Source organism: Carlito syrichta, unplaced genomic scaffold, assembly GCF_000164805.1.
Source record: "Carlito syrichta isolate Samal-C Ts95f unplaced genomic scaffold, Tarsius_syrichta-2.0.1 Scaffold316190, whole genome shotgun sequence".
NCBI classification, from domain to species: Eukaryota; Metazoa; Chordata; class Mammalia; order Primates; family Tarsiidae; genus Carlito; species Carlito syrichta.
In genome coordinates, this window is record NW_007260286.1 from 114231 (window position 1) to 130071 (window position 15841).

At 36.3% G+C, this 15841-nt stretch overlaps 1 protein-coding gene across 2 annotated transcripts in view; it reads right to left on the bottom strand.

Moving 5' to 3' along the window:
• ATL1 (atlastin GTPase 1) overlaps window positions 1–15841 on the bottom strand; it is a 76127-nt gene that overhangs the window by 40904 nt on the left and 19382 nt on the right. For both annotated transcript variants that reach the window (XM_021706875.1, XM_008073816.1), the window contains exons 2-4: window positions 5015–5262; window positions 608–742; window positions 54–158 (exon numbers count right to left, since the gene is read on the bottom strand). In XM_021706875.1, the coding sequence (XP_021562550.1) occupies window positions 54–158; window positions 608–742; window positions 5015–5262 (488 nt within the window). The remainder of the gene's footprint in view (window positions 1–53; window positions 159–607; window positions 743–5014; window positions 5263–15841) is intronic.

Consider the following 15841-nt stretch of genomic DNA (forward strand, 5'->3'; position numbering starts at 1 on the left):
ATAAATTTCAGTTAAAGGAAAATCCATCAAAATGAGTTTGTTTTATTCCATACCTGTATTGAGCTGATCATTGTGCTAAGGGCAAATACTGTGGCCGAATCTCTCAAAGTTGACTGACTATCAAAGGTTCCCTGAGTATCCATTAATAATACTGCAACCTAAAAGCAAGGAGAGTACATTACTGATATTTTATAGAACATCTAGGTCAGTAGGGTTACCACAACATTAACATCATAAGAACAAAAGCAAATCATCATCAATGAATACTATTTTGGGTAATTTCTTACACATGCCATGAATGCCACAGAAAGTAAAAAATATTAATTAGCTGCTGATTACTGTAATAATTAATTTTCTTTAGTAATCTAACATAACAGAAACTTAATGCCGCATTGAAACAAAACACAGATGTTACTTCCTGATCTGCTGTTCTACTGTCCTTATAACTTTGTCTGCCCTAATCAGAAGAAAGGGAAGCAGGGATCATGCAATAGGATGCTACCCACCCCACTTTAAGTATCATGTCAAATTGCTGGCCAAGGATCCTGAAAAAGTATAAACTGTTGCAAGTGAAAACTCAATTTTATTTAAGAAGTCAACGTCATACCTTTTTACCATCAGGTTTACTGATAAGGAAGACTTCACTCCATATCTGGATTCCTGTGGTTTCTCGTTCAGACCCACCTCTCCATGAAAAACCAGTCAATGGTTCATTGTAATCTCCAACCCAATCAACTGATTCCTATAAATTAAAAAAGTCTATGATATGGAACAGGAGATACGAGTATAGTTTTTTCCATTCATCCATGCTGATTCTTATCCCTCTCCAATTCAAGTCCAGAGGAAACAACATATGCACATCTATTGATACAATAACTTTATTCACCCCAAAAATAATTACAGCGGAACAACCATCTCCCATATTTTATGCTAGGTTCTGGGGATATGAATATGAAAAGATAACATTCTAGACCAAAGGAAACTCACAGCCTAACAGGGAGATAGGCATGCTAACAAACCATCATGATGCAATAAGTGCATGCCAAAATGGAAGTATATACAAGGCATAAATGAAAGCACAGAAAAAAAAATACCTCTTGGTTAGGTAAGACTTTATAGGAAAGCTGATGTCAAGCCAAGACCTGAAGAATATTTAGGAACTTTTTCAGGCAAGCAGAGTTGGAGAAGGCATGCCAGGAAGGCATTCTAGGAAGGCAGGGAGTCAGGCAGGAAGGGAGCATATTATGTCAGGATATACACAAATGCTTTGGTATGTGGAGGAGAAGGAAGCAAGTAGCAAGGAGAGACTGGACAGGTAGCCAAATTCTGAAAGCCCTTGTAAAGTGCTTAAGGGAGTTAGATTTTATCCTGTAGGCTATGGAAAGTTATGAAGAAGGAGAGAAATTATCATCATGGTTGTGAGTAGAAAGATTATTCTAGAAGTAGGAAGAACTAGTTAGTAGGGAAGAGAAATGATAACTAGCAAGGACAAAAGAGGGGCTACAATAAATGTCAAAAATGTGGTTGAGGGTTTGAACCAGGGCCAGGACAATGGGGTTTGGGAAGCCAAAGGAAGAGATAAAAGAAGCAACTGTCAATTGTATAAAGACTGAATGACGATACGTACAATAAGGAATGAAAAATATCCCTTAGATTTAGAAAGCCAGTCATTGGTGACATTGGTTAACAGTAATGACCCTTATTTTGATACTAGTTAGAGAGAATGAATTATTAGTTTTTGGAAGATCTCATTAGATAATCCTCAAATTTAAAACCTCATATTAACTAATGCAGAGGAATTCGTGAGTAGACTACTTGGATTAACAAGAAATTGATGTAAACTAGTATAAAAGAAAATATCATTTAGTTATATGCTATCTTGTTCTATAAAATATTTTAGACCCTTATAAAGAGCTCAGTTTTGGTTCTTCCATAAATTGGTTCCATATCTGACTCACACTTGTTCAATCTTATTTCTTGAACTCCTGGCCTCAAGCGATCCTCCCACCTCAGCCTCCCAAAGTGCCGTGATTACAGGCATAAGCTGCTGTGCCCAACCAAATCTTTTTTTTTTTTAATCTCCAATACTTTATCCCTACTCTAAGAAAGAAAGTGTACCCTCTGTTTAATGCATATATCATACTTATTTCTCACAGTCTAGAATGCTCCTTCCTCCTCCCTCTTCTGATCCAGATCTTATACATCTTTAAAAGCTATCCTAAGTCCTAATATCTTTATGAAGCTTTGCATAATAACTCCTACCTATACAATATGGCTCTTCCTGGAACTACACTCAAAGACATATGGATTAGCATGCAATGATGCTCTAAAGATTCAATATATCTTAATCTGTTTCCTTGGTCAATAAGGAGATGCCTAAGCACAAAAATCTGTCTTCTTTGGTATTTACCATAGTGCCTAGCACAATGCAGGGCATGTGGCAGGCAGTCAATAAATACTACTAATTAATGAGGAAATTGAAATTAGTTGAATAAAGTGTTACCTAAAAAAAGTCTGGGGGTGCATATTTCAATAAATAAACTGTGATAATTATAAATTGTATAATGATAACATTACTATAATATTAACTAGAGGTTACTGATCTACCTTGAAATGTGTATAAAAACCCTAAGTCTGAAAAATAATTTTGGGAGACAAGAAAACATCCACAAAGTTACTTTGACAGATCTAAGATTTATTTCATTTGTTCAGGCATGCACACATATACTTCTTCAAAAATCACTTATTGATTAATATATACCAAATACAGAAAAAGCTTAGTAACAGTTTTCCTGCTAAGAAGAGCACAGATCGTCAAACTTGAAATTGAATTTTGCCATTCTAATATGAAGAATGATTATATATGCAGAAATAAAAGTAGAATTTGGCCTAAACAACACAATGACACATGCCTTTATGCAAGGAACAGTAAAGCAAGTGTTCATATTCTCTTTTGCTTTCTGAATGTTGTTCTAGGTACAGAAAAAAAAAAAACAAACAAAACACACACAAAAAAACCCAAATCTGGCACACTTACATCTGAGCAAATGCTATTTACCACACGCAACATGACAAGTGGTATTGAGTATTTCATACTAATGTTTATTTAACAGTTAAAACTATGCATAAGCCTAGAACTGTATAATCCCAAAGAGTAGAAAGTATATTAATTTTGTTCATTAAATTTTCCCATCTGTGTTAAGTAGCATACTACTGTTGCTATGATGGAAATAAGGACTGGTAAGACTTTTGTTTGTTTTCAAACTCTGTTATTGATTTGTTTGAATTGAGGCCAGACATAGAATATGTTAAAGCTAACATTATAAAATTGTTAAAAAATACTCCAAGTATAAAAGATCGATCTCAAATGGTATAAATACATAATACAAAATACATTATACATAATTGTGGTATGGATACATAATACAAAGTTCTTTGGGTAGTGTGTCTATTCTGTCTCAACATTTATATTCACATCAGAATTGCTATAGGTAAAAGGGTAGAAAAAAAAATACTGTGCTCCACTTCCAACCTTCTGTTCCTCAGTTCTAATCTCCTATTTATCCTTCTGCTTTTGGTTTGGCCCAGGTCCCTTAAAGTCTCATTCTCTACAAAAAATAAAAAAAATTTGTTGGGCGTCGTGGCATGTGCCTGTAGTTCCAGCTACTTGGAAGGCTGAGGCAGAAGGACTGCCTGAGTCCAGCAGGTCGAGGCTGAGCGTGCCACTGCACTCCAGCCTGGGTGACTGCAGGTGAGACTGCAATTAAAAAAAAAAAAAAAAGTCTCATTTCTGTGCCACACTGTTGTCTCAGATATTATGATATTGTTGCTTCCCTTTGTGAAGGTGGGCTGAAGGTGAGAACTGACTGAGAAAGTACAAGAGAAAACTTCCTGTGCAGATGTAATGGCAATGGTCTATATTTTGATAGAGTTTGAGGCTACACAGGCATATGCATTTGTTAAAAATCAGCAGACGTACATTTAAGATGTGTGCATTTCATTGTATGTAAATTTATCCTGAGAGAAATAAACTAAATAAATGCTGATCTGCATATATAATAAAGATACATATTGAAATATTTATAAGACAATTTACTGATGTCAGCAATTTATTTTGAAACGCAACAAAAAATAAGATGGAGTGATGGATGGAAATGGACGAATAGATGGAGACACAAGTGATAAACAACATTAATGGTAATGGTAGAATCTATGCGGTGGGTACTCAGATGTTCACTGTATAAGTGAACTTTGCCACATGCTTGAAAAATGTCATAATAAATGTTTTTACGAAGTGACTACAGGCCGGGCTCAGTGGTTCAGCCTGTAATCCCACGCTTTGGGAGGCCAAGGTGAGTGGATTGCCTGAGCCCACGGGTTCAAGACCTGCCTGGGCAACTTGGCGAGACCTCATCTCTACAATAAATCAAAAAATTAGCCAGGTGTGGTAGCACACACCTGTAATTCCAGCTACTTGGAAGCCTGGGGCAGAAGGATTGCCGGAGCCCAGCAGTCAAGGCTGCAGTGGCCGGGAGCGGCCACTGCACTCCAGTCTGGGTGACAGAGTGAGACTCCAACTCAAAAAAAAAAAAAAGTGACTACAAAAGTTATAGCAAAAATATTTGATATTTTAGACACTATAACATATAAAGTTTATAATTATAATATTACTCTGTGCCCGCTTTTTTTAAAAGTAGGAATTTATTAGAAGATAGTAAAGTTCCTGGCAGTGGGAGGGGACCCAAAAGTGGATTGCCTCTCTGTCTGTTTTTAAAAGAATAATAAAATGAGTTCTGTTTTAAGGGAAATGCAGCAAAGTAGTTTCTGAAAAAAATGGTCTATGTAGTTTGGGCCCCAAAGCACTGAGGTTGGAAGAGTTATACCATAGCATTTTCATATTTAGGATTCATTTTTAGGGTACATAATAACAGAAGTTAGAGTATTAAACCCCACTACACAAAAACACAGAGCAAAAGAAGAAATAAGAAGACTTTTACAAGCAACTCTTACATACCTGGTTGTACATGTATCTCAGCATGAAGTCCATCAGAAATGATTTTCCTTTTCTAAATGCTCCAGCAACAGATACAGCAACGACCTCCTTGTCTCTGACAGCCTCCGAGAGAAGGATCCGACTGAGTGCAGTTTCATCTAACTCAAAGGAATGGTCATCTTTGACAATGAGGACTTGGACAGGTCCTGCCTTTTTCACTGGCTCCTCCTCTTCTGAGCTCCATTCATATGTCTTTTCTGAAAATCCACCTGTCGAACAATGCAGCAAGTGATTCAGCTAATCATCCCCAAGTGCCAAGAGTATAATGTGCCTCTTAACTATTGGACAGGAGCACAGTGGAATGAGAAATGTTCATTTTAATGACATATTTTAATTTCATTCACACCATATCCCAGAAGGACTTACATTTGTTCTTTCTGATCATGTGACTGAATCAAAGACAATTTTTCTTTTTAAAGAAAGCTCTAAGTCAGTGCAGATGTTTCTGTTTGCTGCGTGAGAAAGAAAATCAAAGAAAAGCACTCTACTTTTGAAGCAGAGGAATAAAATGGTTTTAGTTCACATTTTCTCCAACCCCTAGAAATAGCTTTTTTACATAAAGGACCTTGCAACACTTCTTAAAGCTGGACATACATGGGAGAAAATACATGGAAGGGTTCAGAATCATAGATTCTCAAGAATACTATTTGTTTATTATTGATGAGGAAACTAAAGCCAAAGATGTAACCTGACCTTGCCCAAGATAAGGAAATGAATTTAGAAAGCAGTAGACCATGCAATATAGTATTTCTATGTCTTCCCTGTGTTAGTTATTTAAACCTTATAATGTTCCAGCAAGGTATTCATTATTATCCATATTTTTGACATACAGGAAAATTTAAGACTCTAATTAACTTTCCCAAGATCACAACTACTAGAAAGTGACAGATCCAAGTTCACATAGACAGTAACTGCCAACTTGGGATCCGACTGCAGGAGTCTAAACTTTTATCCCAGATCTTTCTACTAATATAGCATTTTGCCTCTTTAGTGTTAATCAAATAATTACTGGACACTTAAATGGGCTCATTTGCTTTGTATCAAAAGAACAGAAAGTCAATACCAATATCAATTAATTCTTCAAATCAGATACATGACCTGGTCTCAAAGTAAATCCCCAGCAATTACTATGGACTAAGTGTTTATGTTCCCCTCAAATGTATATGTTGAAATCCTAATCCCCAATGTGACAGTATTTGGGGGTGAGGTCTTGGGAGGTAATTAAGGTTAGATTAGGTCATGAGGGCAGAGCCTTCATGATGGCATTAGTATCCTTATAAGGAAAGGAAGGGACCAGAGTCCCTTTTCTCCAAACTATCAGGATATATCAAGAAGGCAGTCTGAGAACCAGGAGGCAGGCCCTTACCAAGAACCTAGCCACACTGGCACTCTGATCGTTCCCAGCTACCACAACTGTGCGAAATAAACGTTTGTTGTTCAAGCTACTCAGTCTATGAGATTCTGTTATAGCAGCCCAAACTGACTAAGACAATAATATTAATTTTGAAACTAAATAAAAGGACTCTAGTGTAACCTTTTATCTAAATTTTTGAAAGTGTCTTTAAATAGACAATCTTTATGATGTCTATTTGATAAGAAGTCTTATAACTTTAGAAAAGCAAGGCAATCATATCTCTTGGCATAATTTTAAATGAGTTTTCCAATTACATTGGTATATGTGTATATATCACATTGATAACTTTATTGTTATTCATCTATAAAATAATGCTATTAAAATACTGAAAATCGAACATATAATTTTAGTTTTGCATTAATAGAGATAAATATATACCACTACTTTCTGAGCAACAGTACAAAGCATCTGGAGACAAAGCGCCTGTAGCCATGAATCAGAATTATTCCCTCTGCAAAGTTAAGAAAAATTGATTTTATATCTGTAACATGGCTTCTATATCGTCATATCACAGATGCTGGAGTCAGAGAACCTTTGTTTAAATCCCAGCTTTACAACTACAACACATATAAAGTTGTGAAAATTACTTAACTGCCCAATGGCTCACAATGCTCCATCTAAAAGACGAGATTAATGACGATGTCTATATCAGAAAGACTTTGTGAAGGTGAAGCAAAGTAATTTTCGTTAAATAAAGATTGAAGAATCTGACAAAGAGTAAGTGCTTCATAAATAGTGACTGCTGTTTATATTATTTATTATAATCTATACATATCTGATTCTACCATTATCTGCCCACCTAATTTCAGCCTTAGTACAAAGTTCCTTTCTGAAGATAGCAAATACATATTTTATTTGATGAAGTTCCTTGCCCATGGTTTAATTTTGATCTGAGTACACAATTGTGAATCATAGACCCTAGCTAGACATAATAATTTGGATAGAGAAACATTTTCAGAGCAGAAAACTAGGTCACAACTTTCTACAGACTGAAATAGTTCTTTAAGATTTCTACACGCATGCAAGAGGTATTCTTGGGAAAGTACATTTGAATGGAATTTCCAGGTTGCAAGTTTTTCAAATATTCCAATTTACAACATGATGCAAAATTGTTTTGTTCTAAGTGGCTATACCAATGTTTCACTCTCCACCCCTCAGCAATATATTTCACGTCATATCGATCCATTGCCTTTCCAACATTAGGTCTTCTCTGATTTAATTTTTGTCAATTGCATAGGTATAAAATGATATATCATCGTCGCCTTCATATACATTTCTTTAACTGCCTTATTAAAGGTAAACCATATTTTTTGTCCATTTTTTTCTTTTTCTTTTTTTTGAGTTGGAGTCTCACTCTGTCGCCCAGACTGGAGTGCAGTGGCACGCTCCCAGCCACCACAGCCTCGACCTGCTTGACTCCGGCGATCCTTCCGCCTCCGTCTTCCAAGTAGTTGGAACTACAGGTATGCACTTCCACGCCCAGCTAATTTTTTTTCTAATTATTGTAGAGACGAGGTGTTGTCAAGTTGCCTGAGTGGGTCTCGAACTCGTGGGCTTTTAGGCAATCCACTTGCCTTGGCCTCCCAAAGTGCTGGGATTACAGGTTGAGCCACCGAGCCTGGCTGTCCATTTTTTTTCTGTTAGGTTGTTTGTCTTTTTCTTACTGATTTGCAGTTCTTTATGTATTTTTAATGCTAGGTTTTTTTTGTTAATTACATGCATGGCAAATATCTAGTTTCTAAAAGCTTGCCCTCTCATTTTCCTTAAGTCATAATTCATAAAAAGCAACTCTTGATTTTAATGTAATATATTTTATTAGTATTTTCTTTCATGATTAGCACTTCACATATCATATTTAAGAAATTATTCCATATACAAGATCTGAAGAATATTCACATATATTCTTTTAAGTTAAAGTTTTGCTTTTGATATTTAAGTTCTCAGTTTATCAGGAGTTGGTATTGATATATGATATAAAATAGAAATACAATTTTATTTTTTCTATTTTTTTTTCAGAGCTGTTTATCAAGTCCTCTTCTTTCCTTAACTAGTCCCTGCCATGAGATATCTGTCATAAATAAGAGTTTTACACAATCATACACACACAATGACATGTTTCTGAGCTCTTAATTGTGATCTATTCATCAATTTGTTTACACCAGTACTAAAAGTATACTATCCTAATAAAGATAGCTTTTTTTTTGAGTCAGGGTCTCACTCTGTCACCTAGGCTGTAGTGCAGTGGCATGATCATGATGATCACAGCTCACGGCAGCCTCAAACTCCTGGGTGTGGCCAATCCTTTCATCTCAGCATCCCAAGTAGCTGGGATGCCACCATGTCCAGCAAAATTTTTTCATTTTCTTTTTAGAGACCAAATTTTGCTATGTTGCCCAGGCTGGTCTCAAATTCCCGGGCTTAAGCAATCTACTAGCCTTGGCCTCCCAAAGTGCTGGGATGACAGGTGTGAACCACTGGTGACCAGAAAAAATAGCTTTATTAAAAGTTACTATTTATAGTATGGCAAGCCCCTCTTATTCTTCTAATTATTATCAGTCTTAGCTATTGCAACCCTTTCTGTGTAAATGCTAACATTGGCCAGGCTCAGTGGCTCAGCCTGTAATCCCAGCACTTTGGGAGACAGAGGCGAGTAGATTGCCTGAGCCCACGGACTCGAGACCAGCCCAGGCAACTTGGCAAGACCTCGTCTCTACAATAAATCAAAAATTAGCCGGGCATGGTAGTGCACACCTGTAGTTCTGGCTGTTTGGAAGGCTGAAGTGGAAGGATCACTATAGCCCAGCGGATGGATGCTAGGGTGGCTGTGAGTGTGCCACAGCACTCCAGCTTGGATGACAGAAAGACTCCAACTCAAAAAAAAAAGAAAAAAAGAAAAAAAAATATATATATACATATATATTAGCATTGATATGTTTGCTGAATTTTTAAAATTGAAGTTATATTAATATTTTGGAAGAAGTCAATATCATTATGGTATTTTCCAATCCATAAACATGATCTATCTCTTCATCTATTTTTGGTCTTTAATCCCCTTCAGTACAGTTTTTATAATTTTGGGTAGTGGGAGGAGGTTTATTACATTATTCCACGGCATATGGTAGTTTTAGTTGCTAACTATGACCAGGTTATCTGTTTTTGCTGTTTTAATTATATTTTCCAATTTTTGCTTGGGTAAACAACTGTAACTAACTTTAATGTGTTGGTTTCATATTGAAACATTTGCTAAACTCTACCGTTGCATGTAAATTTTATATAGACACTTTTGGGTTTATTTAAATAAAGAAACAGAAATACAATTTTCAAATAATAATGGTTTTATTTCCAACTTTTAAATCTTTATGTGTTTCTTTTCTTTTTCTTATATTATTGGACATTCAATCCAATGTTGAAACAGAAGGAGTGATAATGGATATAACTTCTGATTTCAGAGGGTGTAACTTCCTGATTTTAGATGCAGTGTTTCCAATATTTTCCTATTTGGGTTCACATTTGTTACAGTTTTGTTTGTTTCATAGATACACTTTATCATATCAGATTAAGAAAATTCTTCGTAACTTTTTTTTTTTTTTTAGTTGGAGTCTCATTCTGTTGCCCAGGCTGGAGTACAGTGGCACGCTCATAGCCACTCAGCCTCAACTAGCTGGGCTCAGGTGATCCTTTCACCTCAGCCTTCCAAGTAGCTGGAACTACAGGTGTGCACCCGTACCTGGCTAATTTTTTGATATATTGCAGAGATGAGGTCTCTCCAAGTTACTGAGATTGGTCTCAAATCTGTGGGCTCAGGCAATCCTCTCATCTTGGTATCTCAAAGTGCTGGGATTCCAGGTGCAAGCTACTGTACCTGGCCAGGAAATTATTTTCTATGTCTAGTTTACTAAGAGTTTCAAAAAATCACAAACAAATAATGAATTTTATCAAATACTTTTTCTGTATCTATTGAGATGACTACAGGCTTTTCACCTCTAATCTGTCAATGTAGTGAATAATAAATCTTTGCATTTTTTATAAGAACCTAATATTTTCAGAGTACAGTATAATGTTGAATTCATTTTGTCAAAATTTTGTTTAGGAATTGTGCATCTAAATTCATAAATGAGTTGAGTCTATGATTTTCCTCTCTCATTTTTGTCCTTGGATAGTTTTATTATCAAAGCTACACAGCTTTATAAAATTAATTAGCCAATTCTTACTTTTCTATGTTCAGGAAGAGTTTGTAATAAAAGATTGGAATGAACAGTTCTTTGAAATTTTGATAGAACTCACTTGTAAAACTTTTCTTTGTGAGATATTTAACTGGTTACTTCATTTTCTTTAATTGTTATGATGCTATAGTTATATTAGTACTAACAAAGTTTGATATTTATTCTTGAGATATTTTTGGTTCCTTGTATCTTTCTAGGAATTTTTTTAATTGTCTAAAATTTCAGACAAAAATCAGTACATTTGTAGATTTGAACAGTGTCATTAGCCAACCTCATCTACCTGACACCTAATAATTACATAACTACACATTTTTTTTGAGTTCATAGGGAACATTTACCAAATAGATCATATACTGGTTAATAAATAAGATCGCAACAAACTTCAAAGTATTATAATAATAAAGAATGTTACCTGGTCAAAGAAGAATTAAGCTAGAAATCAATAACAAGACAGCATTAAGAAAATTCCTCAATGTTTAGAAATTAAGTAAATAATTTCTAAGTAACCTATGGATTAAAGAAGAATGGAATAATGGAAGTTAGAAAATGTTGTGAACTAAATCATCTGATGAATGTTCTAATTCATTCATCAATTTGTCTATGTCAACACTAACACTAATACTATTTTAATCAATGTAGCACTATTAAAAGTCATCATAGCCGGCTCGGTGGCTCAGCCTGTAATCCCACGCCTTTGGGAGGCTGAGGTGAGTGGATCGCCTGAGCCCACGGGTTCGAGACCCGCCTGGGCAGCGAGAACTCATCTCTACAATAAATCAAAAAATCAGCTGGGCGTGGTAGCGCACGCCTGTAGTTCCGGCTACTCGGAAGGCTGAGGCGGAAGGATTGCCGGCCACTGCACTCCAGTCTGGGCGACAGAGTGGGACTCCAACTCAAAAAAAAAAAAAAGAAAAAGTCATTATATTTAATAGGTCAAGCCCTCTTCTAATGATTATCAGTGTCAGCTATTTTGACTCTTTTCATATAAATATTTAATTATTATGATAGAATGTAGTGTTTTATTCATACTGAAGTATTTAAAATATGACATATCCAAAACTTGCTTAGGCCAAGCATGGTGGCTCACATCTGTAATCCCAGCACTTTGCGAAGCCAAAGCAGGAAGACTGCTTGAGCCCAGGAGTTCATGACCAGCCTAGGCAATATAGCAAGACCTCATCTCTACAAAAAATTTAAAAAAATAAGCCAGGCATGTTGCAGCACATCTGTAGTCCCAGTTGCTTGGGAGGATTGTTTAAGCCTAGGAGGTAAAGGCTGCAGTAAGCCATTATCATGCTATTGCACTCCAACCTAGGCTACAGAGTGAGACTCCAACAGAAAACAACAACAACAAAAACTTGCTTAGAGGAAATTTACATCTTGAAATACAAAAATAGTAAAGATGTTAGAAAAAATCATAATCTAATAAAAATCTCAAGAAACAGGAAAAAATAAACTAAATGTAAGTAAAAGAAAGGACAGGAAATAAAGTCAGAAATCAATAAACTAGCAATAGAGATCAACAAGATTAACTTAATAATGTAAAACTGATCAAAGAAGAGAAAAGAGAAACTCCACAAATTTTAAATACTAGGTGGGTGTCAGAAGAAGCTGTCTCTGGCACCAGATCAGACATTGGCAGAAGGACTGCAGAGAAAATACAGTGGAGAGATCAGGTGCTGAGTACCAGTCAAGGAGAAAATGCAGAAGCACCACTACCACCTCTGTTCTGGAACCCAGGTGGAGACAGGCTCCTCCCTACCCACATGAAAAGCGGAGCCAGCCTCTGAGACTGAGGGGTGAATTTGACACCTCTCTGAGGTCGATCACCATCAACCCAGAGATGATATCCCAGGTGCATTATCCCCAGAGGGACAGGTCTGGGGCAAAGACCCAGTCATCTCATCTTCCACACTGGACCATTTGCAGGGTTGCAGGTGCAATCAGAGGTGAAGAATTCCAGGTGCAATTCAGAGGTGAAGAAACAGATAGGCAGGGGAAGTAAAGAAAAAAGAAAAATCCATCACAAATGAAGAGAAATCAATGAAAAGACACAGGTATCCCATCTCACAAAGTCCAAAAAGGATAGTGCATGAGAATACAGGCTTTATAATTCCAATAATGAAGAGCAACCAGAACAACTGGCCTCAGACCACAAATGTAGAAATCAAGGAATGTTTGGAAAGGTTGAATAAGAATCAAGAAAGGCAAGAGGAAAACATGAAAGAATTACTAACAGAGATGTTGGCAATAAAGAATACTGTCCATGAAATAAGTAATAAACTGACAAACATGGAAAGCAGAATTAACCAAGCAGAAGAAATAATCTCAGAGCTTGAAGACCAAAATATAGAACTAACCCAATCTGTTAAAAACATAGAAAGGAGCTCGGCTCGGTGGCTCGGCCTGTAATCTCGCACCTTTGGGAGGCTGAGGTGAGTGGACTGCCTGAGCCCGCGGGTTTGAGACCCGCCTGGGCAACTTGGCGAGACCTCATCTCTACAATAAATCAAAAAATTAGTCGGGTGTGGTAGTGCGCACCTGTAGTTCCAGCTACTTGGAAGGCTGAGGTGGAAGGATCGCCAGAGCCTAGCAGGTCGAGGCTGCGGTGGCCGGGAGCAGCCACTGCACTCCAGTCTGGGTGACAGAGTGAGACTCCAACCCAAAGAAACAAAAAACAACAACAAAAAAAAAAACATAGAAAGGAAGCTTAAACAGACAGAACAAAGTCTCCAAGAGATGTGTGATCATATTAAAAGGCCAAACTCACACCTGGTAGGTATACCTGAAGCAGAAAAGAAGACAGAGAATACCTTGGAACAAACATTCCATGAGGTCATCCAAGAAAACCTACCTCATCTCATCAGAGACACGACCATCCAAGCACAAGCGATTCAGAGAACCCCTGCAAGACATCTAATGAGAAGACTGTCCCCTAGACACATAGTAATTCACTTACACAAAGTAGATATAAAAGAAAAAATACCAAAGGCAGCAAGAGAGAAAGGTCAGACTACCTACTGGAGAAGACCAATTAGAATGGTGGTGTAAACTAGTACAACCTCTGTGGAAAACAGTGTGGCAATTTCTAAAAGATCTAAAAATTGACCTTCCATACGACCCAGCAATCCCCCTTCTGGGAATGTACCCAGAGGAATTCAAATCATTCTACAAAAAGGATGCCTGCACACACATTTATTGCATCATTATTCACAGTAGCAAAAAACATGGAACCAACTGTGTTGCCCATCAAAAGTGGACTGGATAAAAAAAAATGTAGTGCATATACAAAATTGAATATTATGCAGCCATAAAGAAGGACAAATATATGGACTTCGAAGCAACTTGGATGGAATAGAGTCGATCCTACTCAGTGATCTATCACAGAAACAAAGAACCGAGTACCAAATGTTCTCACTCATAAGTGGACCCTGAACATATATCATAATCCTACATGAAAGGGCTTGCCAGGAGCAGGACACTGCCAGGGAAGGGAGGAGGGCAGCACATAACATCAATAAGTGTACCTGATTCAAATCCAGGTGAAGTGAGGACCAATGTGAGGTCCAAACTTCACATGTGTGATGACCACTTATGTACCTAATTCTGAATTGTGCCCCATATCTTTAAAATTAAAAAAAAAAAAAAAAAGAACTATTAGATGGGAAAAAAGAGATCTCACTTTAGATCCTACAGATATTTATAAAATGATATGAGGATATTATCAACAATTTTATGACAATAAATTTGATAATTTTGATGAACAAATTCTAAGACAAACACCACATTAAAAAATCATACAAGAAGAAATAGAAAATATGAATACTCTTACATCTGTAGAAGAAATTAAATTCATAATTTAAAATTAATTTCATACAAAGAAAACTCCAGGCTCAGCTTCCCTGGTGAACTCTTCCAAACATTAAAAAAAAAAATTCACAGCAATCTTATACAAACTCTTCTAGAAAAGGGAAAATAAGGAACCACTCTCAACTTGTTTTATAATGTCAGACTGACTCTAACACCAAAAACTGACAAGGATATTATAAAAAAGAAAATTTATAAGCCATTATCTTATGAAGATTAATTCAAAAATCCTAAAAAATATAGCTTATCAGACTGGGCGTGTTGGCTCATGCCTATAATCCCAGAAGTTCTGGAGGCGGAGGCGAGAGGATTTCCTGAGCCAAGGGGCTCGAGACCAGCCTGGGCAACAACAACAAATTAGAGGGACATGGTGACGCACATCTGTAGTTCCAGCTACTTCAAAGGCTGAGGCAGAAGGATCGCCTGAGCCCAACAGGTTGAGGCTGTAGTAGCCATGAGAGTGCCACTGCACTTCAGCTTGGGCAACAGACTAGGACTCTGACAAAAAAAAAATAAAAAATATATATATATTATACACACTCAAACACACATACATATGTGTATAAACATTTCTCAAACTTAATCCAGAGATAAATAAATATATCACAACTACATAGTATCTATTATAGGAATGCAAAATTAATTTAATATTCAAAAGTCAATTAATGTAATTCACCACATTAAATAAGAGATAGCCATATGATCATTTCAAGTTGCATAAAGGTAGGCATGAAAATACAACTCATTCTTTATTTTAAAAAAACCTCTCAGCAAACTAGGAATAGAAGGGAAATCCCTTAATCTAATAAATGGTATTTACAAAAACAACTAATGCTACACTTGTTGTTGAAATACTGAAAGCTTTCTCCTGAAATCAGAAATCTGACATAAATATTATTTATTATACTAAATATTATATTACTTATATCGATATCAATTATTAATATAGCATATCATATAATAATTGATACTATATGTACTTATAATATCAATTATATCACTACTTTTAACCTATACAGTATTGCACTGGAGTCCTAGCTAGTGCAATAAGACAGGTAAAAGAAACAAAAAGCAAAAGGATCAGCAAACAAGAAATCAAAGATTATCCATAGATGATATGATTGTGTATGTACAAAATTCAAAAGAATATAGTGATAACTATTAAGAAGTAAATTTAGCAAGGTTGCTGGATATAAGGTTGATTTTTAAAACCTATTTTCTTTTCTTTTTTTTTTGAGTTGGAGTCTCACTCTGTCGCCCAGACTGGAGTGCAGTGGCCGCTCA